The sequence below is a fragment of the Colobus angolensis genome, unplaced genomic scaffold (genome assembly GCF_000951035.1).
Source record: "Colobus angolensis palliatus isolate OR3802 unplaced genomic scaffold, Cang.pa_1.0 Scaffold372, whole genome shotgun sequence".
Lineage (NCBI taxonomy): Eukaryota > Metazoa > Chordata > Mammalia > Primates > Cercopithecidae > Colobus > Colobus angolensis.
The window spans coordinates 1,485,394-1,511,725 of NW_012117066.1; the positions used below are offsets into that span (position 1 = coordinate 1,485,394).

Here is a 26,332-nt window from a genome sequence, read left to right on the forward strand (position 1 = left end):
CCGGGGCACGAGCAGGAGGAGGATTACCGCTACGAGGTGCTCACGGCCGAGCAGATTCTACAACACATGGTGGAATGTATCCGGGAGGTCAACGAGGTCATCCAGGTGAGGGTGGCCGCCGCGCCAGCTGGACCGGGCTCGACGGGGAAGCGGATTCAGGCGGCACGCGCGGTCCCAAGGGACAGGCCTGGGCCTGGTGCGCAGCCCAGCCCGGTGCCTCCCGGCCTTGTCTTCTCCGCTGCCTCCGCTGGGGATAGAGGGTGTCGAAAGCAGAGGTTCGCCGATTAGCCGGGTGTGGGGAGGTACGCTGGGGGCGGTGCTTCCCAAGTCCTGCTATGGCGGAGGCCTTCGGCCGCCTAAGCCTTCTCTTGCGGGCAATTTCTGCCAGTCCGTGGGCCCGGTGTCCTTTCTCTGGCTGGGCGAGCGCCTACTGGGGCGGGGCGGAGGAGGTGGGGTGGGGAAGAGGAATCAGGAAGAATTGGGCCCCGACAAGGGTTACCCCGGCCTTAGCCTCATTTGAGCACTTTTGGAAGGGATTAGAGTAGGCCTTAGAGCAGCTTGGTATACAGTTGCCCCAAGTGGGCACCAGTTAATAAAGAAATGGATCTTGGCAGTCTCAAGTGCCTACTTAAAGGTGGGGGAAGGGAACTATTTCTCGGAAGAGGTGCTGATGGGCCTTCTTTTCAGATGATGAGGCTTCTGCTTACATCTTTTTTACATTTTTGCTGTTTGGGACCTAACTGCTACTTTTTCTAGTCGTAGCATATGACTTGCTTGAAGCTGTTGGAATAGTTACTGCATATTGCATACCCATCCTTTTAGCTAAAACAGCAACAAAACGCAGTGTTGTCTAATATTGGACAAGACCCTACTGTGAGTTAGAAAGAAGAGACTTTCTGCTTGTGAACTCCTTTCTCTGATATTTTCTATTTTGTGGTAAGTTAGGCTTGGTGTAAGTTGATAACCACATCTCAGTGAACCATATGCGTCAGATTTTGCATTTTTGAGCTTTAGAAAATCAAAAATCTTCATTTGTTTGGGGGAAAAAACCTCACTTTTCCTGAGGTATCAGGGATATGGCCGAAGAATAACAATGAAGCTTGATTTAGTGCAACTTCTAGAAAACCTGGAAGGAAACGTATATGAGCAGCGCGTTACTTACTATTGCCTCTTGCTTGTCAGTCATCATTTCTTTTTTAACTTAAATTGGTTGGCTAAATATTCATTGACAAATTAGAAGTATGTCACTGTCAACTCGTTGACTTTCTATTATTAACAGATTTTTATAGTAATATAAGTAACAGTTTTAAAAATTGAATCATCTATTCAGGCACTGTTTGAATACAGCGTTTTACATAATAGAAAAATCTCTGATACCTAGTGCCATTACTAAATAGTGGAAGTCTTAATTTTTTAATATAGAGAACACAGTCTAAGAAGGAAGTTGAGGATTGTAGAAGATAATTTTTTTTTGTTTGAGACGGAGTCTCGCTGTGTCTCCCAGGCTGGAGTTCAATGGCGCAGTCTCAGCTCACTGCAACCTCCGCCTGCCGGATTCATGCAGTTCTCCTGCCTCAGCTTCCCCAGTAGCTGGTACTACAGGCGTGCGCCACCATGCTCAGCTAATTTTTTGTATTTTTAGTAGAGATGGGTTTCACCATGCTGGCCAGGCTGGTCTCGAACTCCTGACCTCGTGATCCGCCCTCCTCGTCCTGGCAAAGTGCTGGATTACAGGCTTCAGCCACTGCGCCCGGCCTGTAGAAGATGCATGTGTAAGACAAATCTGATTAGGTAAGAAAAAATAAAAAGACAAAACAAGCCTGCCACCCAGAGACCTACACCAAAATGTCAACTGTAGTTATTTTTCTAGACCTTTGGATAGCTACTAATATGGTTCCACATTAATAACAGTGGAACCGTACTGTATGTTCTGTGTTTTCAGTGGAAAAACATTACAAAAATCCTCTGAACAACCTTCTGCCAAGTAAGTTTTTCGAGAACTTACGTGATTATCGATCCAAACTGATTTATTTAATCAGTCTGTGATTTGCCTTCCTTTTTATTTTCTAGTTTCTGGCTTTTATAAACATTTAAAATATTATTATAGGTCAGTCTTTGAGTGTTCTTACTTTCTTGGGATAAAGTGAATTGCTGAGTCAAAAGAATTTGCTCATTTTCAATGCATTTGATACATACTACCACATTGCTTTCGGAAAAGTTATGCTGGTTTTCCCAACCAGTATTTGATGGGCAAAAAAAAAACCTGGTGAAATTGAACTTTCGTTTATTGGGCTTGGTATTTCTTTTTTAAATTGCCACTTGCTTTTTGCTCATTTTATCCTCTCTTGCCCATTGCCCCTCTTTGGGATATTTCTCTTTTACTGGTTTGTAAGACTTCTTTCTATTAATAGAGGTTGGAAATAGCAGTTATCTAGGTTTTTAATGTTGGTTTGATAAACACTGAATTTTACTTAGTTTGCATTAGAGAGTTTACTGTTAATTCTTAAAAATTTAAATTCCCTCTTTCCAGTTCTAATTTTCAGTATGAAATCAGGTAAGATACATTAGCAGGTGAAAAAGTTTGAAATGTAAAAAGATCACCAAATTAATTTAGTGTTTCCTTGGGAATTTGATTACTTTTTCTGGGAGAGGAGTTCTGGGCAACAGCATAAATACTGTTATTTGTGGGTATCTGCAGGTTAGGTTTGGTCTTCAAATAAGTCAACTTTATTTTTCTTTCAGAAAACTCTTGGTTTTCTGGCTTTCTGTACTTTCCCGATTAACATTTAAATAAAAGACCAAATTAAACAAACTAATATATTTAATTTGGTCTTTTTTCTTTTTTGAGACGGAGTCTCGCTCTGTCGCCCAGGCTGGAGTGCAGTGGCCGGATCTCAGCTCACTGCAAACTCCGCCTCCCGGGTTCACGCCATTCTCCTGCCTCAGCCTCCCGAGTAGCTGGGACTACAGGTGCCCGCCACCTCGCCCGGCTAGTTTTTTGTATATTTTAGTAGAGACGGGGTTTCACGGTGTTAGCCAGGATGGTCTGGATCTCCTGAACTCGTGATCCGCCCGTCTCGGCCTCCCAAAGTGCTGGGATTACAGGCTTGAGCCACCGCACCCGGCTAATTTGGTCTTTTATTTAAATCCTTTGTGACTACCTAGCTTGCCTTTTCAGCTTTTAAGGGAAAAAAAAAATCAGAGTTTTTTGTTTTGTTTTGTTTGGAGACAGTCTTACTCTGTCACCCAGGCTGGAGTGCAGTGGCCTGATCTCAGATTACTGCAACCTCCACCTCCCAGGTTCAAGAGATTACCCTTGCCTCAGTCTTTCCTGCCCCAGCTGCCTCCACCCCGGTATCTGGGATTACAGGCACCTGCCGCCAGGCCCAGATGATTTTTGTGTTACGGGATTTCGCCGTGTTGGTCATGCTGGTCTCGAACTCCTGGCCTCAAGTGATCTGTCCTTCTTGGCCTCCCAAAGTGCCAGGATTACAAGTGTGAGCCACCATGCCTGGCCAGGGTTTTTTTTTTGAGACAGAATTTCACTCTGCTGCCCAGGCTGAACCTCCGCCTCCTGGGTTCAAGCAATTCTCCTGCCTCAGCCTCCCAAGTAGCTGGGATTACAGGTGTGCACTACCACACCCAGCTAATTTTTGTATTTTTTAGTAGAGAGGGGGTTTCACTATGTTGGCCAGGCCGGTCTTGAACTCCTGACTCCAGGTTATCCACACAACTCGGCCTCCCAAAGTGCTGGGATTACAGTCGTGAGCCACCGTGCCCAGCCTAAAAAGTGGTTTTCTAATGTAACTGTATAAGTAGCTAGGTAAATTATTAAACAAACCCTGTTCAATTCTGCAGTTGGGAGTATTTAAACTTGCCATTTTGTATTTCCACAACAGTGTCCAGCAGATGTTGATGTGCTTTCTAAGTATGCCAGGCACTATGTTAAGCAGAGGATATGCTTCTTGCCTAATATGCTTCTTGCCAAGGAGGTCCTTGGACTCCACTTCCAGAGACTCCTACTCATTAATGAAGTCTGAGGTGGAACCTGAGCATCTCTGTATTTTAGACTTCTAGTGATAGTTCTAAAACCACTGAAATAGTGATAGTTAATCCACTGTCACGATTTTGACTCAGACAGAGTGAGTGAGAAGAGCAGCAGCTCTTAGGAGCACTGATTGGGTATACCTAATCAAAAAATCTGAAATGCTCTGAAATCACTTTGTTTTGTTGCCCAGGCTGAAGTGCAATGGCAAGATCATAGCTCACTGCAACCTCCAACTCCTGAGCTAAAGTGATTTCTCCTGCCTCAGCCTCCTGAGTAGCTAGGACTATAGGTGTGTGGCACCACTCCTGGCTAATTTTTTTCCTTTTTTGTAGAGACACAGGGTCTTGTTTTGTTGCCCAGGCCAGTCTCAAACTCCTGGCCTCAAGCGCTCCTTGAACCTCAGCCTCTCAAAGTGATAGGCCTGGAAATCCAAAACTTTTTGAGCACTGATGTGATGTTCAAAGGAAATTCTCATTGCAGCATTTCGGATTTCGGATTTTCAGTTTAGGGATGCTGATTGTAAGTATAATTAAATATTCCAAATCTGAGAATCTTCTGATACTCAACCTGTACCTTATTTAGAGTGTGTGCCGAGAGGAATATGGCGCTGGGACTGTTGAATGTGAGTGGTCAGAGAGGAGGTATAAAAAACAGTGGATAGGTATCTTGCTTTTATAAGATTTATTATGCTAAATAACTTTTTTTTTTTTTTGAGACAGAGTTTTGCTCTGTTGCCAGGCTGGAGAGCAGTGGTGGTGCGACGTTGGCTCAGTGCAACCTCTGCCTCCTGGGTTCAAGCGATTCTCCTGTCTCAGCCTCCTGAGAAACTGGGACTACAGGCACATGCCACCACGCCCAGCTAATTTTTGTATTTTTAGTAGAGACTGGGTTTCACCATGTTGGCCAGATGGTCTCAATCTCTTGACCTCATGATCTGCCTGCCTTGGCCTACCAGAGTGCTGGGATTACAGGTGTGAGCCACTGTGCCGAGCCAAATAACTCATTAAAGTATCTAAGCCTTACTGAAGAAATTTTCTGTTGGCTGTTGGTTCGAAAGCTTTGTTTCACCTATTTAAGAGATTTAATTAAAGAACCTCAAAGTTGAGGTTGCAAGCCTAAACTAAGGAAGGCAGTGTACTATTCTAGCATATTATTTACTGGTTGGGGAGTCAGTGATAGCCCTGGTTTTTTCTCTGTCTAGTTAGTATCTCAGAACCTTCAATTTTTTTTTTTTTTTTTGATACGAGTCTCACTGTGTCACCCAGGCTGGAGTGCAGTGGCCCCGTCTCGGCTCACTGCAACCTCCACTTCCAGGGTTCAAGCAATTCTCCTGCTTTAGCCTCTCAAGTAACTGGGATTACAGGCATGCACCACCACACCAAGCTAATTTTTGTATTTTAGACAAGGTTTCACCATGTTGGCCAGGCTGGTGTCGAACTCCTGACCTCAAATGATCCACCCACCTTGGCCTCCCAAAGTGTTAGGATTACAGGCGTGAGCCATGGTGCCCAGCCAAACTTTTTTTTTTTTATTAAGATGGAGTTTCTGTCTTGTTGCCCAGGCTGGAGTGCAATGGCGCGATCTCAGCTCATCTCTGCCTCCCAGGTTCAAGCGATTCTCCTGCCTCAGCCTTCTGAGTAGCTAGGATTACAGGCATATGTCACCACGCCCAGCTAATTTTGTATTTTTAGTAGAGATGGGGTTTCTCCATGTTGGTCAGGCTGGTCTCAAACTCCCGACCTCAGGTGATCTGCCTGCCTTGACCTCCCAAAGTGCTGGGATCACAGGAGCCACGCTGCCTGGCGTTGTTTTGTTTTTAATCTGGGACTGAAAATGAGGGAGTTGAATTACTGGATTGGTCCTTTTTTACATTAAGCGTTTTGTTTGTTTAACATTTTAAAAACCTCAGTTAATTGGAGATGTTCATTTTTTCCAAGAAATTGAATTCAGGTGTGCATATTGTGGTTAAATTCATTAATTGGGAGAGGAGGAAGAGGATGTACAAGCCTGTGCATGATGTGTGCAGGCACACGTGTTTTGAAGTTACTGAAGTGTTTGGTACAGTTTAGATTTATTCCTCTTGGACTAGATTTTCCCAGCTTATCTCCTTGAGCTGTAAGTTTAAATTACACTGACTTGTTGAATTGCTATAGCAGTAGTCCTATGAATCAAACTCTGGAGATGGGGTCTGGCTGTTTTAACAAGCCCTCTAGGTGATGGTGATGCAAGCTAAAGTTTGAGAACTGCTGATGTAGTTGAAATTTAACAGTAGTGTTTCTCTGTGTGTTATGTGTAGTGATAGATTACTACAGAGGTGGGTTAATGAGGCAAGGTAAATTGTTTAAGAAACTAATAATAGGGGGCCAGGCATGGTCGCTCATGCCTATAATCCCAGCCCTTTGGGAGGCTGAGCCATGCAGATCACTTGAAGTTAGGAGGTTGAGACCAGCCTGGCCAATATGGTGATACCCTAGCTGGGTGTGGTGGTGCGTGCCTGTAATCCCAGCTACTTGGGAGACTGAGACAGGAGAATTGCTTGAACCTGGGAAGTGGAGGCTACAGTGAGCTGAGATCGCGCCACTGCACTCCAGCCTGGGTGATAGAGGGAGACTCTGCTTTAAAAAAAAAAGAAAAAACAGTAATGAGAAAATTTCCAGAACCTCAGCAACACTAGGCTAATCGATAGGGTTGGAAGGTGTTTGTCATCATAGTTGCTGTCCTTCAGCTAAGGTGGTCTTTACTCAGTATTTTCTCTTTTCTTTTTTTTTTCTTTTCTTTTCTTTTCTTTTCCCTCCCCTCCCCTCCCTCCCTCCTTCCCTCCTTCCCTCCTTCCTTCCTTCCTTCCTTTTTTTTTTTTGGAGACAGTCTCTCTCTCTCTCGCCCAGGCTGGAGTGGCAGTGGTGCCATTTCAGCTCACTGCAACTTCCACTTCCTGGGTTCAAGCGATTCTCCTGCCTCAGCCTCCCAAGTAGCTGGGATTACAGGCGCCCACCACTAACTATGCCTGGCTGCTTTTGTATGTTTAGTAAAGACGGGGTTTCACCATGTTGGCCAGGCTGGTCTTGAACTCCTGACCTCAGGTGATCCACCCGCCTGGGCCTCCCAAAGTGCTGGGATTACAGGCATGAGCCACTGTGCCCGGCCAGTTTTTGCAAATATACAAACCAAAGTAGTGACATCTGACATTCTAGATTGGAGTTCTTTTTTTTTGTTTTTTGTTTGAGACGGAGTCTCGCTCTGTCGCCCAGGCTGGAGTGCAGTGGCCAGATTTCAGCTCACTGCAAGCTCTGTCTCCCGGGTTCATGCTATTCTCCTGCCTCAGCCTCCCGAGTAGCTGGGACTACAGGCGCCTGCCACCTCGCCCGGCTAGTTTTTTGTGTTTTTTAGTAGAGACGGAGTTTCACCGGGTTAGCCAGGATGGTCTGGATCTCCTGACCTCGTGACCACCCGTCTCGGCCTCCCAAAGTGCTGGGATTACAGGCTTCAGCCACCGCGCCCAGCCCATTGGAGTTCTTGATTTCCCTTCCACTCCTAGATTTTTTTTAATGTAGAACATTGAGTTTTCTAATTTATTAGTATGCTGGAAGAGATACAAAGTCCTGGATAGATACGAAGTCCTGTTTAAAGGAATATGAGAAGACTTATGCTTAAGGAGTTGACAGTCTCTTAGAATTAACACCAAGCTGTTAGTTAGGTTAGTGAGTAATTTAAGTAAGTGGATAGTAATAGGTATGCATGGAAGAGATGCCTGTATGTGTTGTCAAAGATGGCTAGGATTTGGGTGGATAAAAAAGAGGAAGTCATTCTAAGGAATTGAATGAGGTGAGAATGAGGAGAGTTTTTGAGTAATGAAGGTAGCTAAAGTAGAACGGAGTTTTAAAATGCTGGATAATAATGTAGAACTTGGGAGATTAAAGACTATGATGAAAGGTAAGCAGAAGTCATCAGATTAGATTCCTTTCTTTTGGGGTTGACCTGTGGTAACTATATAGATTAGTTATCTTTTGCCTTATGTTATCCCAAAACTTAGCGGCTTAAAACAGCAAGGATCTATTATATCATAGTTTCTGTGAGTCACAATTCTGGATGCAGCCTACCTGGGGGCCTCTGGCTTATGGTCTCTTACAAGGCTGCAGCCAAGGTGACAGCTGGGTAGCAGTTCTCTCTCTCTTTTTTCTTGAGGACAGAGGCTTGCTCTAGTGCCCAGGCTGGAGTGCAATGGCATAATCTCAGCTCATGGCAACCCTCACCTGTTGAGTCCAAGTGATCTCTTACCTCAGCCTCCTGAGCAACTGGGACTACAGGTATGCACCACCACGCCCCAGCTTATTTTTGTGTGTGTGTGGGTTTTTTTTGGTAGAGACCGGTATTTTTTTGTTTTGCCATATCGCCGAGGCTGCTCTTGAACACCTTAGTTCAAGGGAACTGCCTGCCTTAGCCTCCTGCAATACTGGGATTAACAGGCATGAGCCACCGTGTCTGGCCTGGGTAGCAGTTCTCAAGGCTTGACTGGGGAAGCTTCCCCTTCCAAGCTCACTCATTTGGCTGTGACCAGGCCAGATTTTCACTGGCTGGTTGTTGCCCAGAGATACCAGTTCCTTGCCATGTGGGCCTCTGCATAAAGTGGCTGACAACACAGTAGCTTGTTTCCTCCAGAGTGAGGGATCTGAGAGAGAAGGCTGATACGATGGAAGCCACATTCTTTTTATAACTTAGTCTTAGAAGTAACGTCGCATCACTTTGCAATATTTTATTTACTATCAGTGAATAATTAAATCCAGCCCATGTGCAAGTGGAGGGGATTATACAAAGATGTGAAGACCAGGAGGCAGGGGTCTTTGGGGGCCATCTTAGAGGCTGGCTGTTTGTGTCTCTCTCTCTCAGAGGTAAATTACAGCTGTTGTATAATGCCTTTCTATCCAATCTTTTTGTATACTATTGTGAGAACATAGTGTGTTGGATTTTTTATTTTGGATTAACCATAAACTATTTACATTTGTCTTTGCAAAGCATATCTGTAAATGATAAACATTCCTAATAACCTTTCAGTGGCTTAAGTTTAAAATAGCTTGTAGTCTCAGAATTGGTAGGAATTTGAGAGTCTCCAGTTTACTGAATTTTTTTATTTTTTTTTTATTTTTTAACTCTAGCTACGTAATGGAATCACCTGGGGATTTTTTTCATTACTCTTTTTTAAATAGAAAATTGTAGATTCACGGCCGGGCACGGTGGCTTACGCCTGTAATCTTAATACTTGGGAGGCCGAGGCAGGCAGTTCACCTGAAGTCAGGAGTTCGAGACCAACCTGGCCAACATGATGAAACCCTGTCTCTACTAAAAAAAATACAACAATTAGCCAGGCGTGGTGGTGGGCGCCTGTAATCCCAGCTAGTCGGGAGGTTCAATTACTTGAACGCAGGAGGCAGAGGTTGCAGTGAGCTGAGATTGTGCCATTGCACTCCAGCCTGGACAATAAGAGCAAAACTCCATCACAAAAAAAAAAAAAAAAATTGTAGATTCACATGCAGTTGCAAGAAATAATGCAAAAATCCCACATACTCTTTTTTCCAAAAAAATTTTATTTCCCTAGGTTATTCGGGAAGAGGTGGTATTTGATTATATGAGTAAATTCTTTAGTGGTGATTTGTGAGATTTTGGTGCACCCATCATCTGAGCAATATACACTGAACCCAGTTTGTAGTGTTTTATCTCTCACCTGCTTCTCACCTTTTTCCCCCGAGTCCCCAGAGTTCATTATATCAATCTTACGCCTTTGCATCCTGATAGCTTAGCTCCCACTTAGGAGTGAGAACATACAATGTTTGGTTTTCTGTTCTTGATTTACTTCTCTTAGAATAGTAGTCTCCAATCCCATCCAGGTTGCTGCAAGTGCCATTAGCTCATTCCCTTTTATGGCTGAGTAGTATTCCATCATATATATATATATATATATATATATATATATATATATGTGTGTGTGTATATATATACACACACACACACACACACACACACACCAGTTTCTTTATCCACTTGTTGATTGGTGGGCATTTGGGGGCTGGTTCCCCATTTTTGCAATTGCGAATTGTACCGCTCTAAATGGCATGTGCAAGTATCTTTTTCAGATAATGATTTTTCCTCTGGGTAGATACCCAATAGTGTGATTGCTGAATTAAATAGTAGTTGTACTTTTAGTTCTTTAAGGAATCTCCACACTGTTTTCCATAGTGATTGTACTAGTTTACATTCCCACCAGCGGTGTAGAAGTGTTCCATTTTCACTGCATCCATGACAACATCAGTTATTTTTTAATTTTTTGATGATGACCATTCTTGGTGGGACTAAAGTGGTATTGCATTGAATCCCACATACTCTTTACCGATTTTTCTGCAATAGTAACATCTTATAAAAACAGTATCTTGCGAAACATCTTGCACAGTATCACAATGAGGATAATGACATCGATGTGATCTAGTGATCTTACTCAGATTTTCTTACCTGGGGATTTTTAAAAATGTGGGCACCCAGGCCCTACTGCATACCAAGTAAGTGGGTCTCTGGGGGCTTTGGGCCAGGCATTGCCATTAAACAAGAATCTTTCCTGGATTGTTTTAATGCACAGCCAGGGTTGAGAGCTCCTGCTTTTGTAAGAAATCTTTCTAAAACACTGCTGTCTCTGCTTAACTGCAAGTAAATAACAGTGAGCTATTTTGTGATGCATCTCAATCCAGTGTTTGCCTATTGATTTTTTTTTTAAATGGAAATAAAATCTACTTCCATATTAGCTTTCACTCATTGTTCTTAGTACTGGTAGCACCCTGAATGGTTTTGTTTTTTATATAACTATCATTTTGGAATCCTGAAGGAAAAATTTTTCTTCCTAAGGTTAATCACCTCCCCTTTCCTCAGTCATTCCTTTTAGGTAATCACTGTCTTTCTTATAATAGGCATAGTATCATAGGCCATAACTTTGCTAAATTATTGACTATATACACAACTCATCCTTTGATCTTGACACTATATTACTATATAACTTTGTATAAATAGGTTAATTGTTTTCATTAAATGATGGGATAAATAGAATGAGAATTTATTTAGGCTGACATTGCTGGGCAAGATAGTAATCAGGCTGCTTCTAAACCTGGAGTGACTGGATCCTTTGGGGCCCACGGAGATGGTAGTAGTGGTGGTCCTTGCATTATTTTCTGTGTTTTAAAAAGCCTCATTTTTTTTGTTGTTGTTGTTTGTTTTGAGACTGAGTCTTGCTCAGTTGCCCAGGCTGGAGTGCAGTGGTGCGTTCTCAGCTCACTGCAAGCCCCGCCTCCCGGGTTCACACCATTCTCCTGCCTCAGCCTCCCGAGTAGCTGGGGCTGCAGGCACCCGCCACCACGCCCAGCTAATTGTTTTGTATTTTTAGTAGAGACGGGGTTTCACTGTGTTAGCCAGGATGGTCTCGATCTCCTTACCTTGTGATCCACCCTCCTTGGCCTCCGAAAGTGCTGGGATTACAGGTGTGAGCCACCGCGCCCGGCCCCCGCCTCATGTATATTTTTTTAAAAAGCTGTCGAGCAACTTTTATAGAGTCAATAGATTTCTATAATCACTTATAATTTGTTTCTTCCTAAATTTTTTATTTTTTTTCCTAAATTGTCATTTGCCTAGTGATAGGTGGTCATCTAGTTTCCCCTTATCTGCAGTTTCAATTTTCAAGGTTTCAGTTACCTGAGGTGTGCAGCAGTCTGAAAATATTAAATAGAAAATTTCAGAAAGAAACAATTTGTAAGTTTTAAATTGTACACCATTCTGAGTAGTGTGATGAAATCGCTCACCATCCCACCCAGGATGTGAATCATCCCTTTATCCAGTATGTAGCAGTATGTAGACTACCTACCTGCTTCTACTGGCCTCGGCTGGTCACTTAACTGTTATCAGATTGAAAAAACATAGCATGTATAAGTTCGGTATTATCTGCACTTCCAAGTTTCCACTGAGGGTCTTGGGACGTGTTCCCTGAGGATGAAGGGGACTGCTGTAGTGTCTCATTTGATGCAGCTTGGGGTATAGTTGATGCCCAATTAGTTGATGGACAGTATGTTATCTCAGAAGGTGGCTTAAAAAATCCTTGTTGCTCTAACATCTGCTCTGACAAATCAGCTTTCTAGAGCCCTATTTTTTTTTTTTTTCCATTTTTAAAAATCACTTTTTTTTTTTGAGACAGAGTCTGTCACCCAGGCTGGAGTGCAGTGGCATGATCTTGGCTCACTGCAACCGCTGCCTCCTGGGTTCAAGTGATTCTCGTGCCTCAGCCTCCCAAGTAGCTGAGATTACAGGCATGCATCACCACACTTGGCTAATTTTTGTGTTTTTTGGTAGAGACAGGGTTTCACTGTGTTGGCCAGACCGGTCTCGAACTCCTGACTACAGGTCATCCGCCCTCCTCGGCCTCCCAAAGTGCTGAGATTACAGGCATGAACCACTGTGTCCAGCTTGACAATTTTGGTTTTAAGGCCAAAAGTTTGAAGATTTAAATGAAAAATGCCAAATATTCAGGAGTTGTCTCCTGTTATTTATTTTTTGTATGTAAATACTCTTCTGTAGTATTGTGCTTTCCTTTTTTGCTCTGTTCCACTTAAAAGTGTCAGAAGTGCCCTTACAATACATTTTGGCAAAAAACAGAGCAGGTAATGAAGTATTAGGTAAGATTTTCTTGTTACTGAGACATTTGCTTAGACAATGCTAAGAATAACTATCATCCTAGACACTTATCCCCAGGCTTGCTTTGCCATTGCCTTTGAAACTGTCATACTTATAACTCAGATATTAACTGACTCTAATTACCTGGTAATATATCCTCCTAATCACAGTTGTACAGTGTTTTTAGGGATAAAGTTTAAACTAGAAGCTGAGAAGTATTACCTGATTCTTCGCATGTATTTGTAAGTAAAAGCCACTAATGTGGACATTTATCTTGGAATTTGTGACATTGGAACAGACATTTATCTGAAACTTACTTGAAACTCAAATTTAATACCTTCTCTCTTTGAGGCTTTCCCCCTTTTGATTGGCTTATCTGGGAACCATTCTTGGGTTTTGAGTCATCTTTGAATTTTTTTTTCTTCATTTTCCACATCCAATTATCCCTGATCAAGTTACCTCTGAAATTTGTTTCATGTTGTTACTATCCTTTTTACTAACCAATCCTAGTTTAGGACCTTTTTATTTTGCCTCCTTGTCTCTAGGCTTCCAATGTATCATTCTGTTACCAAACACAAATGTAATAGTCCTGCTAAAAGAGACTTCCTGTCAAAAGTCTATCCTAGATTCCTTACTGTGGCATTCATGTCTTCCCCATCTTAATATAGCTAATTTTTTTCAATCTCATCTGCTGTTGTTCCTCATCCCTTATCACCGCCAGTTGCACTGTTTGTAATTCCTTACTGTGTAACACGTATTTGTGTTTTCATGCTTTTGTTCATGCTCGTCCCTTTTCTTTTGATACCTTTTCTTTTATTTCTCTTACTTTTTTCGTGAGACAGGGTTTTTGCTCTATCGCTCAGGCTGGAGTGCAGTGGCACGATCATGGTTCACTACAGCCTTGAACTCCTTGGCCTAAGGATCCTCCCACCTCAGCCTCCTGAGTAGCTGGGACTACAGTTGCTTGCCACCACATCTGGCTAATTTTTTGTGTTATTTTTACATTTATTTTTTGTTTGTTTGTTTTGTTTTTGGTAGAGACAATTTTTTGCCATGTTGCCCAGGCTGATCTCGACCTCCTGGACTCAAACGATCTTCCCACCTCAGCCTCCCAAAGCATTGGGATTACAGGCATGAGCCACCGTGCCCAGCTATCTTTCTTTTCTTAACTGCCTGTTATATTCCTACTGAGCATCTGCTCAGGCTGGCCATGGTAGCTCATCTCTTTTCAGGTTCTCCTCCTCTACCTTTCCTGTGCTTCCTTATCTATGTTTGGATAGTGCTTCATGTGGTTATTTGGTATAGCCTATAAGAGGTTATGATACAGCCATCCCTATATCCAAGCCTCTAGCTATATATGAGGGTTTTGAAGGTGAAAACTAAAACTCCTTCATCTTTGTGTCCATAGCAGATAGTACACTGAGTCTCTGACAGAAGAAACTCAGTAAATATTTGTTGAAGTTTGTCCTTGCCTGGTAAATGGTTGCTTTCTCAGTTTTTCCTTGTGGTAAACAAAGGGATCCAGACAAGATTTTCTTCTGGCATTAACAAATTATTTTATGATTTCTAGATAATGCCAAAGTGATAGTGTAAGAAGATGGCAAAGAAGAAATGTTTAAATTCCAAGAGGACAAGCTTCTTAAGGCCCCTGAATATTCAGCCTTTTAGGTGAAGCTTTATTATTTGCATATAGTTCCCTGGCGCTTTATGTAAACTGACACAGTGATGATGTTAAAGACAGTTGAATCACCCAGGTGCAGTGGCGCACACCTACAATCCCAGCACTTCGGGAGGTTGAGGCAGGAGGATTGCTTGAGCCCAGGAGTTTGAGACCAGCCTGGGCAACATAGACCTTTTCTTTACAAAAAATAAATAAAATTAGCTGGGCTTGGTGGCATGTGCCTGTAGTCAGTTACTTGGGAGGCTGAAGTGGGAGAAGAGGATTGCTGAGCTCAGGAGGTCAATCAAGGCTGTAGTAAGCCGAGATTGTGCTATTGCACTCCAGCCCTAGGCAACAGGGTGAGACCATGTCTCAAAAAAAAAAAAAAAAAGACAGTTGAATTAGTTTAATACAGTAGTTTCAAAGTATGGTCCATAAGAACAAAACTATTTAGTAATAACTGAAAGACACTAATTGCCTTTTTAAATGTTCTGGCGTTTGTGCTGATGTTGCAGGGCAGTGAGAAGGTAAAACCACTGGCACCTTAGTACAAAAGATATCAGTGGCACCAAACTATACTAGTAGTCACTATGTTTTTCACCATCACTGACTCAGAGTAAAAAAATAGGTTTCACTTAATCCTAAATGAAGAAGTAAAAATGACTAGTTTTCTAAGTCTTATTTCTTAAGGACACATCTTAATTGCTTGTGTGACAAAACGGGAGGTATGCATAAAGCACTTCTGCATACTGAAATATGGTGGTTGTCTCAAAATAAAAACATTTGTGTGTGCTTTTGACTTGTGAACTTGTTTTGTTTCTGGACCTACCCTGGGCAGGTTTCCACAGTTGAGAATCTTAGCGTATTCTGTTACCTTAAAATTCCGCACACTACCAGTTTGTCTTTTGAAATGTTATTTTTATAAAATGTCAATCCTAGTGTGGTTCACTTTTGTTACATGTTGGCACCTCTGTGGGTTATGGAAAGCTTTGCCCTCTAAAGCAACTAGTTGGTTTTTAGGAAATGAAAATATTGATCTTTGTGGATAAGTAGAGTCCTGTTAAAAGCTATTAGAAGGCTATCTTTGGAAAAAATCAGAAAAATGAAAAGAACTCTGAAAAGGATGATAATAATGGAAAAGAAGCCTTTGTAGCCTTGTGAATGTAATACGTGTAGTTACCACAGATTTTTCAGGGAGGCTAGGTACGGTGGCTCATGCTTGTAATCCCAGCACTTTGGGAGACTGAGGCAGGAGGATTGATTGAACCAAGGAGTTTGAGACGAGCCTGGACAACTTAGTGAGACCCCATCTCTAGCAAAAAAAAAAAAAAAAGAATGTTTTCCAGGGAATGCTGAAATGTCTCCTCCTCAAAAAAAAAAAAAAAAAAAAGAAGTCTCCTTCTTTTACAAGTTAGTCACCTTACTCAGTTTATTATAGCAGGGGTTCCCAATCCCCAGGCTGTGGCCTGATTAGGAACTGGGCTGCACAGCAGTAGTAGAGCAGCCAGCGAGCATTACCACCTGAGCTCTGCCTCCTGTCAGATTGGCAACGGCATTAGATTCTCATAGAAGTGCAAACCCTATTGTAAATTGTGCATTCGAGGGATCTAGGTTGGCACTTATTATGAGAATCTAATGCCCGATAATCTGAGGTGGAATATTCATTGTTGTCATTGTCTGTCTCCACTCCCCTCCCCCTCCATTTCATGGAAAAATTGTCTTCCATGAAACCAGTCCTTAGTGCCAAAAAGTTGGAAACTGACCACTGTGCTGTAGTCTCAAAAATGTTCATATTTGGCCTAAATCTATAGTCTGAGGAAGCATATCAAATCTTTATCATTCATGACAAGCAGGGGTGGGAGAGGAAGCAGGGATAGGAGTGGTTATGTGGCCAGCCAATAGGATAGGAAACTTAAAAGGAACCTACTTAGCCAAACATGTTTTGAGCCTTTGAGTCCCAGTAACTAAACAGTGCGGATTAGGATAAAAGATTTATTCACACCTGTAATCCCAGCACTTTGGGAGGCCGAGGTAGGTGGATCTTGAGGTCAGGAGTTCAAGACCAGCCTGGCCAACATGGTGAAACCCCGTCTCTACTAAAAGTACAAAAATTAGCCAGGTGTGGTGGCGGGCTCCTGTAAACCTAGCTACTCGGGAAGCTGAGGCAGGAGAATTGCTTGAACCTGGGAGGCGGAGGTTGCAGTGAGCCGAGATCGTGCCAGTGTACTCCAGCCTGGATGACAGAGCAAGACTCTTGTCTCGAAAAAGAAAAGATTAGCGTGATAGATCAGGCTTTTCATAATTTGCCCCTATCTACCTTAGCTGCCATTTCCTTATGCTTACTTGTATTATAGCATAATAATCATATTCCCTGTGGAAATTTTCTGTATGCCTTTGTAAGGTTTTTTTCCTTTGCTTCAAATGCTTTCCCCCTACGCCCCCCCATAAACCCATTCATACTTAAGGACCCACTGTAAACATTGTTTCTTCTTTGAATCTTTCCCTATGAGCCTCAGAATTTTGTATATACTTTTATAATAAAAAGCTCTTATCTCATTTATTCCCTTACTAAATAGACTCTGAAATTCTTGGTGATTTGATCAGTATATTAATTTTGGTATTTCCATTGTACCCACAAAGTTCCTGGAACATAGCTGATAGACATTGAGAAGTCAGATAAGAATGGATTTTCTGATTGATTTTATTATTGATAAAAATAATTCTTGGTACTATCCCTATTTTTTTCCTTTGTGAATTGTACACATTTCTCTTCTACCGAATTCACTGAATTAACCCTTCCCTTATTCTCTAACATAACTACTTTTTGCTCTTAACCAGTTGTCTTACGGAACTTTAGTTATCAAAACTGTTACGTGAAATAGGTGACATTTTTACTATTTTGTGATTAAGGAATTAGAGGTATAGAGGAATTAAATAACCAGCTTTTCATAGCTGGAGTTGGAGCTCAGTATTTTATATCATTAAATATACACAAACGTTTGAATGTTACTGTTGTGTGTGCTGGGTATTTTCTGTTTGCCTCTGTGGAACTATTCTCTCGTTTTCCATCCTGCTGTGCTCCAGAAGACAGACTTATACAGGCTGAGTCAGTGGGCTCTGACTTGTGACTTCATTGCTGTGGCCTCTGAATCCAAATAAATGATAAAAAGAGTGGAATAGAGTCAGAAGTCTACTACATACCCCATTTAAGACCTTACAGCTTACATATGTACCATCCTCAAGAAAATATCAAGTCAAAATTGCTGTTACAACATTTACTGTTTTCCACTCTAGCATTTAAAAACACAAAGTTTAATAAAAAATAATTCTACTCGACCAAAGTAATAGAATATATATATTACATAAAATTTGTTCATGATTTATGTATGAAGTTACAAACTTAGACTAGTGGTCCACAAAACCCAGCATTCTTCTGAAAGAAGTACCAAGAGATTCTGGAAGAATAGCACCGTGAAACTGTTATGGAGGCGCACTAGATAACAAATGCTTGTTTTAAAGGGAGAACAGCCAGTTTATTTTGCTCGGTAATAAGAAAATAGTTCTTTAGTAAAGTTCTCGGGTGAGCTTATTACTAATGCCATTTAACTTCAAATGTGGGAAAATATGTTTACTTTTTAACCTACTCTTCACCACCTCTTATGAAGGGGGAAACTTAGGGAGTGAGGCTCAAATTACTAGTCACTTAATTTGGAAATGTTCCTTTGAAAAGAACGTATGTACATAATTTTAGTCACTGTTTTGTTACAGAATTTTTAAATGTAATAATTACGTTTCATTGGCCCTAAAAATATCTGTTTTTAATAATAATCTCTAATCGTATTGCATTAATATAATAGCTGGGTCCTTAGGATATATGATAATGTATGAAGCTTGATTATAATGTTGCATTCTACCCAGCTATAAAGCCAAAGTGGTGAAAGTAGGACTTTTAAATATACAGAAGTTTTCTAGTCACCCTTAGGAATGAAAGTATAATATTAATCAATATTTGAAGATTTAAGGAAACAGTAAGCTTGCCTAATCTTTGATTCATACCACAGTAAACACAGTTTTTGATTCACATAGAGTCAGATTAACAAGGTTGGAAGGATCCTAACGGTTATCCTAGCCAACCACGTATCAAGTACTACCTCCCTGGTAAGTTGTCCTGTAGACTATTCTTAAGTGTCTACTCTGGCTAAACCTTCACGCCACTTCCAGAAGTGAGCACACTTAATATTTGAACAGCTCTGATTTAGAGTTCTTTCATACTCTGATTTTTGTCTTCCTGTAGCTTTTTACCTGAACCTGTCTGGTTCTAATCCTTCTCATGATAGCCATTCTATAATTTTAAAGACTTATTGAACATATTGGAGACTAGCAATGCAGTAACCTAATCCAGACTAACTTTTTTTTGGGGGGTCAGAACCCAGAATAAAGCTGCTGCTTATTCTGGGTTTACTTCTTAGGGATTGTTGATTAGAAAGATTATTCTTCACTGGTATTTTGGAGCAAGGCCTGTGCATGTCTTTTCAGGCAAAGTTACACAAGGTAGAACACTACAGCAGCACATGTACACCCTGTTCAATTAAATAAATACCAGGCAGATCTGTTCATACCCTCATTGTAGATATTGAAGGGTTGGTGGGTTTTGCAGTAACAAATTAATAAGTAATTCATCTTTTTTTTTGAGACGGAGTCTCGCTCTGTTGCCCAGGCTGGAGTGCAGTGGCGCGATCTCGACTCACTGCACACTCCACCTCCCGAGTTCATGCCATTCTCCTGCCTCAGCCTCCTGAGTAGCTGGGACTACGGGCACCCGCCACCGTGCTCGGCTAATTTTTTTTTGTATTTTTAGTAGAGATGGGGTTTCACCATGTTAACCAGGATGGTCTCGATCTCCTGACCTCGTGATCCGCCCGTCTTGGCCTCCCAAAATGCTGGGATTACAGGCGTGAGCCACCGCACCCGGCCAAGTAATTCATCTTGATGTTACTATTTTATTAATAGTTTTGAGTTCTGTGTATTTCCTCCAACTCAGAATTTAGAAAAATAAAAGCACTTTCTAGACAGTTAACTAGTTAGCTCTGAATAAAATGTTTCGTACTACCTTTTTAAAGATTCTAGGTCATTTTAAGCAAAGAATATTGAAATTGCGTTGCAAACTTATCTTTGTGAATCAGGTTTTTCTTCATTCTATGTACAAAACAAAATATAGAAATAAGTTGTATACTGAGCTCTTCTCCGTAACCTCAGATTTTTTTTTTTTTAAAGTTGAAACAGTCTCAGTGTGCTAAGAGTGACTGTTTATAAACTTTTTAAAAGGATTTTAAATTTTTTTATTGTTTGACTATGCATACATATATTTTCTTGGCTCAAATTCAAAAAGCACAAAAGATTTAAAAAACACATATATCTGCCTTTATACCTCAACTACCTGGTTCCTTCCCTCACAGTATTGTTGATGTCTTAATACTTTTCTCGTAAATGCAGAACCCTTTCCCAGCCTGATTTTTATATTTCTTATAAGATCCTAAATATCATATTATAGTTACTTTATAAATTTCTGAGGTTAGTGGGTCCCTAAAAATAATGCTTCAGTTTAATTGGGAACCATTTGTAAATTGAGTACTTGATTTATTTTTATCAGCTGAGATTTCTTTAGCTGCCACACTGCTGGGGGAATACAGATAATGGATAACTCTTTAAGAAATAATCTATAAATAAAGTACAATGTGATGATATGTTTCACAGTAGAAGCATAAGGTCGAGAAGGAGTATTTAATGCTGTTCTCTGGGAGGACTGACTTGCTGGTAGGAGTGGAAGGAAGCTGAATCTTGAAAAATAAATAGTAGCTTACTAGGCAGATGGGGTTAGAGGTGGCATTCCAGACAAAGGAGGAAGAGGAATGGAAGAAGTTCTGGTATGTTGAATGAACAATAAGGAATTGAATATTGCTGAAATTACTGGGAAGTAGAGTGGTAGGACCTGGTGCTAGACAGGCCGTGTGATCAGTTTATGAAAGCCTTTAGCATAGTGAGTGCTATTGCGATGGACTTAATTCACTAGGACTATATGAAACAACTTTAAACTTTTAAATTAATAAGGGATTAGAGTTTAAAAGGCCGCTCTGTTGGTACTATAGGAAATAAATGAGAACAGGGTGAGATTAGGAAACTGGAAGAGTAGTGAGTAATCCATTAGAATAACTTGTGAAAGAAATGGGTTAGCAAGGCTGGAATGGAGGAGGGAAGGCATTCAAGATACAAGTGAGAAATGATTATTAGGGGAAAAAAAAACTTGGTGATTAAGTCTTTGGTATCATTTAGAACCACATTCAGTTCCAGCTTTGCCTTTTACCGGCTCTGTGACTTCGTATGTAATATGATTTTAATAAATTCTGTTTCATCATCTGTGAGTATTGTAATTGCATAGTTGAAGCTTTAAGCAACTTTCATTTAACTAACTTGGTAAATAGTTAATAGTTGCTCTCCATTTCCTCAGTAAAACAGACCTAGGCAGTGTTCATGACAGGCTCTCAGCTTGTAGGCCTAAGTGGCGAAGTTAACCAGTCACGATAGCTCTCATACTGTGTGATATCATTTATACAAAATGTCCTGAATTGGCAAATCTATAGAGATAGAAAGTAGATCAGTGGTTGTCAGAGGCTGAGTGGGGGAAATGGGGAGTGACTGCTAATGAGTATAGGGTTTCTTTTAGGGGTGATGAAATGTTCTAAAATTAATGGTTGACACAACTATGTCACAACTCTGTGAATATAATCAAAACCACTGAACTACTTTTGAGAGTTAATTTCATGGTATATCTCAAGTCACAGAAAAAAAATCTAATTCAATTTTCCCCATTTGTCCAATATGTCTTTTATAGTTTTTCTTCTTTCGGTCAAGGATCATGGATTGCATTTGGTTATCATGTCTCTTTATTTGCCCATGTTCTTGATGGGTTAAAATAGTAAAGAATATACAAATGGTTAGATCTCCTATACACAAAAGAATAGACAAATGGTTAGATCTCCTATAAACAAAAGTTTCCTGAAACTTCCTTAAACGTGTAGCATGGATCTAGTTTATTTTAGATGCATGCAAAATAAAACATTTGATTAAATTAAAATTGCTCTTTCATGATTGTAAGCTCTTGGTGAAGACAGATCAGACAGGGTATATGGGTTAATGTCAGTTAAAAAATTCTGTGTCAAAGCACAATATTTATACTGGCTTGAGCTAGAATTTTGAGACATTGTTTTAAGGTTTGTTTTTTAAAAATAGCTTTTAGAAGCTTCTTGAGATGTAACTATATATGATATATAAACTATGATATACAAATATATATATTATACAAAAATATATCCTACAATTTTTTTCCTAAAGAGACACTGTTTTTCTGTCACCCAGGCTGGAGTGCAGTGGTGTGATCACAGCTCACTGCAGCCTTCAACTCCTGGGCTCGAGCAATCCTTTCGCCTCAGCCTCCTGAGCAGCTGGGACTACAGGCACACATCACCCCACCTAATTTAAAAAAAATATTGTTTAGAGATGGGGTCTGTTGCCTAGGCTGGTCTCAAACTCCTGGCTCCAAGCAGTCCTCCCACCTCAGCCTACCAAAGTGTTGGGATTACAAGCTTGAGCCACTGTGCAGTTTTGTATATAAATGTCTTACTGTTATAGCTTGGTAATTGACCTAAATAATACTGTTAAATATTGTTTTAAGCCCCCAAAATTGTCTTATCTAGATGTGGTGCTAGCAACTGTTTTTATAAAGGCAGGAGTATAGAATGGCAACATGCTGAAACACAAACATATAAGCACACGGACCTTAGTGTCACAGTAGAAATTTCCTGTTTGCAATAATTGCCATTTTAATTTTGGTGCAGAAAGCCTTCTATGGATGTGATAGTTTATATACCAAAGAGCAATCTCTATTTGAAGAAACTGTGTGGCCTGGTTACAGAAGTGTCTGCTGTATCTGTAACTGTCACTGGTATTAAAAATAATGATTTATTTTGCCTGTTGTGATAATCAAGAATAACTTATTTGGATATGTGCATGGGATGGTTGCAAATACCAAGTTCAGGTATTTTAATATAGAATATAGATAGATGTGTTTTCTTCTGGTTTTCCCCACCCCTTTATATACCTTGATTTTAATTTTTATCAAGTGTGTCTCTTTGGCCTTTGCCGCTGTGGCCCATTGATCTGTCCATCTGTCTGTTACAGTGCATATTGGGTACTTCCAGAAGTATGAATTCAGTGATGCAAAGGACAGGCGGGCTGCAGCAGCAAAGGTAGGACAGAATCATTCCAAAGACAAGTCATTAAAGGACCATTAAACACACATACACACAGACATTGGCAACCAGTACCTCATTATTTAAGGGCACATCATTTATCCTATAAATCTTTATGGGAAAGCTTGTTCTGACATGACAAATGTGACATACTTGTAAAGGGCACAATTTTATTATTATGTTTTAAACCAGAAGCCTGCTTGGCACTTAGGCAACAAAGTAAATGGCATTTGCCACTGTCTTTAAGATGTGGAATAATAGAAGAGATAATTAAATGGAGGATATTAATGGTATTAATTTGATTGATGGAGTTGGCTGATTTTCAGAAACTATGATAAAGGATCCTATTTTGTAAACTGGGAGGAGAAACAGAAGATAGATTGAGCTATGTATGTATATTAATGTGTTAATGTTTATATTCCTGGTTCTGTAATATTTTGATGAAAATAATCTAAATCTTCCGGTTATTTTGCTGACTTCCATGAGGACGATTAAGAAATTCTGTTTACATATTTGTACCATTTACTTAAGTATTTGTATCAATTTACTTGCTAAATGATAGCAGTTACAATAGCAATTTCTGGCTTAAAAAAAATAACAGGGTTAGGATGGGAGGGCAGTAGCATTTTTACACCGAATCCTAAAACATCAGTTACAGGCAAGGTTTAAGACTTAATCATACATTGTAAACACTTGAAGATGAAATGGAAGGCTTATAAGGTTGAGTGTTAGGTTGCATGTGTCATTCTAGTATTGGCTGAAAAGCGAGTGCTATAGTTATAGTGGAATGATGCACATATTTGCATCATTTTCTATGCTGTTATGCTTCTGAAGAGGCTGTGTTTTCCTGAATGGGTTAGTAGAGTGCTTCTCAAGCCTTCCCAAATGAAGTCAGATAAAAATGTGTATTTGTTCTTCCAGTAAAGATTGCTGGGTTTTCCAGCCAGCAATCTTAGCTGTAAAACCTAAGATCTTACCACAGCCTAAATTCTGACTCAAATGCTGATGTTAGTTAATAGTTTTATAAATTCCATATACTATATTGAGGAGATCTAGTTTCTTGAATGTGGAAGTGAAGCTTCATAATATACCATGGTAGGAATGTTTCAAATCAATAGTGTTAAAATGTTTTGGATTTTTAAAGATTTTTTTCAGCTGGTCTTGGAAACCTTTTCAGTTATCTGTTTTTGAGTCTACTGAAGGTATTTAGCACCTTCTCCCAAATGTATTTAGGTATTTAATGCTCCACTAATAGATCACAAAAGGGGAGTGTTAAGGAGGTGAAGATGTGAACTTCTTGACTAGATCTAAATCACTGCTCAGAAAGATTTGACTTTTTAAAATGGTGCTTTCTTATGTCAATAGACTTTAATCTGCAACCAAAATGTTTTGTTTTAAAATAAAAATGAGGCACATTTGTGCTTTTTCACTTCTGCTCCAATTCCACCTTATTCTGCAAGTTGCTATTTTTTCCTTCAGCAGTAGGAAATTTTAAATCTATAGATTTAAAAATTGTATGGTATTTTCTAATATAACCATATCAGTTTATCAGTTTTCCTATTGTTGGACATCTAATTCACTTCATATTTGTGTCTTCTTCCCTTCCCTTAGAGAGTTTTTGTAAAGAAGGCTGAATGTTTTCAAAAGTTACAAGTTTGTATTTACACGTGTGTGAACTACTATTTTCTGTATACCCTTGCTGACAACAATTAAGAATCTTGGTCCGGCATGGTGGCTCACGCTTGTAATCCCCGCACTTTGGGAGGCTGAGGCAGTGGATCACCCGAGGTCAGGAGTTCGAGACCAGCCTGACCAACATGGCGAAACCCTATCTCTACTAAAAATACAAAATTAGCCAGGTGTGGTGGCACATGCCTGTAAATCCCAGCTACCTGGGAGGCTGAGGCGGGAGAATGGCTTGAACCCAGGAGGCAGAGGTTGCAGGGAGCCAAGATCGTGCCACTGTACTCCTCCAGCCTGGGCAACAAGAGTGAGACTCCGTCTCAAAAAAAAAAAAAAAAGGGAATTCTTTAAATTTTTATTAATCAGGTAAAGAAAATATTAGTTGTTTTAATTTACATTTTTCTGAATTGCCTTTTTATATCCTTTGCACCTTTTCATAATTTTTTTTTTTTTTTTTTTGAGACGAAGTCTTGCTCTGTCACCCAGGCTGGAGTGCAGTGGTGTGATCTCGGCTCACTGTGACCTTTGCCTCCCGGGTTCAAGCCATTCTCCTGCCTCAGCCTCCTGAGTAGCTGGGAGGCGCATGCAACCATACTTGGCTAATTTTTGTATTTTTAGTAGAGATGGGGTTTCACCATGTTGGTCAGTCTGGCCTCGAACTTCTGATCTCAAGTGATCCACCTGCCTCGGCCTCCCAAAGTGTTGGTATGAGCCACTGTGCCCAGCTAGTAATGGTATTTAATGTAAATAATTATTGTAGCTCTTTCTCCAGTCTGTTATTTGAAAGAAAAAACAGTACATGCATGTGGTAGCAAATATAAATGTTATGTCTTATAATGATTACAATTATAGCTTTAATGTCTCTTCCTTTTGACATTATCTCTTTCCTTTTTTTCCTCCATCCTGGAGAACCCCACTTTATGCCAGCTATAGTTATATGTTATCAAAATACTTTTGTGATTATAGCCAAATCTTACTAATTTGCTTATAGCTTGATTTTTGAAGTGACACCATTGAATGCTTATTTTTATGGTTTCTAAATATCAATGACCTTCCAAGTAGTTTATTAAGATTACTGTTACTTTTTGTTTTTAACAGGTCTAATTTCAAATGCTGTGAACCTTCCAAAGAACAGTACTCTGGTAGCAAGATGGTTAGGGTTTATTTATACTCCTTGGAGCCCTTCATTTTGCTCTTGTGATCAGGATGGCTTTCCCTCTAAGCCTCTTACATATAGCTCTCAACCATGGACTTTGCATCACTCTTCTCCTGTGTTGGAGCCTCTGATTCTTAGATACATAACACTTTCTTAGGCTGTTACTTGCTGTGGCTCTGATAATGTGCTTAATTTTCCTTCAAACTTGATTGCTAGATTGACTAGGTTGGAAACTCTAGATTGGAATGTTTATGCAAGACATTGCCTTCTGCATTCACTGTTGGTGACAAGACTGGTAGTAGTTTGGTTGTCATTTTTTTTTTTTTTTGAGATAGAGTCTCGCTCTGTTGCCAGGCTGGAGTGCAGTGGTGCGATCTTGGCTCACTGCAACCTCCGCCTCCCTTGTTCAGGCGATTCTCCTGCCTCAGCCACCCGAGTAGCTGGGACTACAGGCGTGCACCGCCATGCCCAGCTAATTTTGTATTTTTAATAGACATGGGGTTTCACTGTGTTGGCCAGGATGATCTCTATCTGTTGGCCTCGTGATCCGCCCGCCTCAGCCTCCCAAAGTGCTAGGATAAGATTACAGGTGTGAACCACTTCATGACTTTTTTCTTTTTCTTTTTTTTTTTGAGACGGAGTCTCGCTCTGTCGCCCAGGCTGGAGTGCAGTGGCCGAATCTCAGCTCATTGCAAGCTCCGCCTCCCAGGTTTACGCCATTCTCCTGCCTCAGCCTCCCGAGTAGCTGGGACTGACTACAGGCGCCCGCCACCACGCCCGGCTAG

General features: G+C 40.6%; 1 protein-coding gene across 1 annotated transcript in view; it reads left to right on the forward strand.

Moving 5' to 3' along the window:
• ARIH1 (ariadne RBR E3 ubiquitin protein ligase 1) overlaps window positions 1-26,332 on the forward strand; it is a 125,752-nt gene that overhangs the window by 12,025 nt on the left and 87,395 nt on the right. Inside the window, exons 3-4 of the mRNA XM_011953830.1 lie at window positions 16-105; window positions 22,638-22,705. Of these exons, the coding sequence (XP_011809220.1) occupies window positions 16-105; window positions 22,638-22,705 (158 nt within the window). The remainder of the gene's footprint in view (window positions 1-15; window positions 106-22,637; window positions 22,706-26,332) is intronic.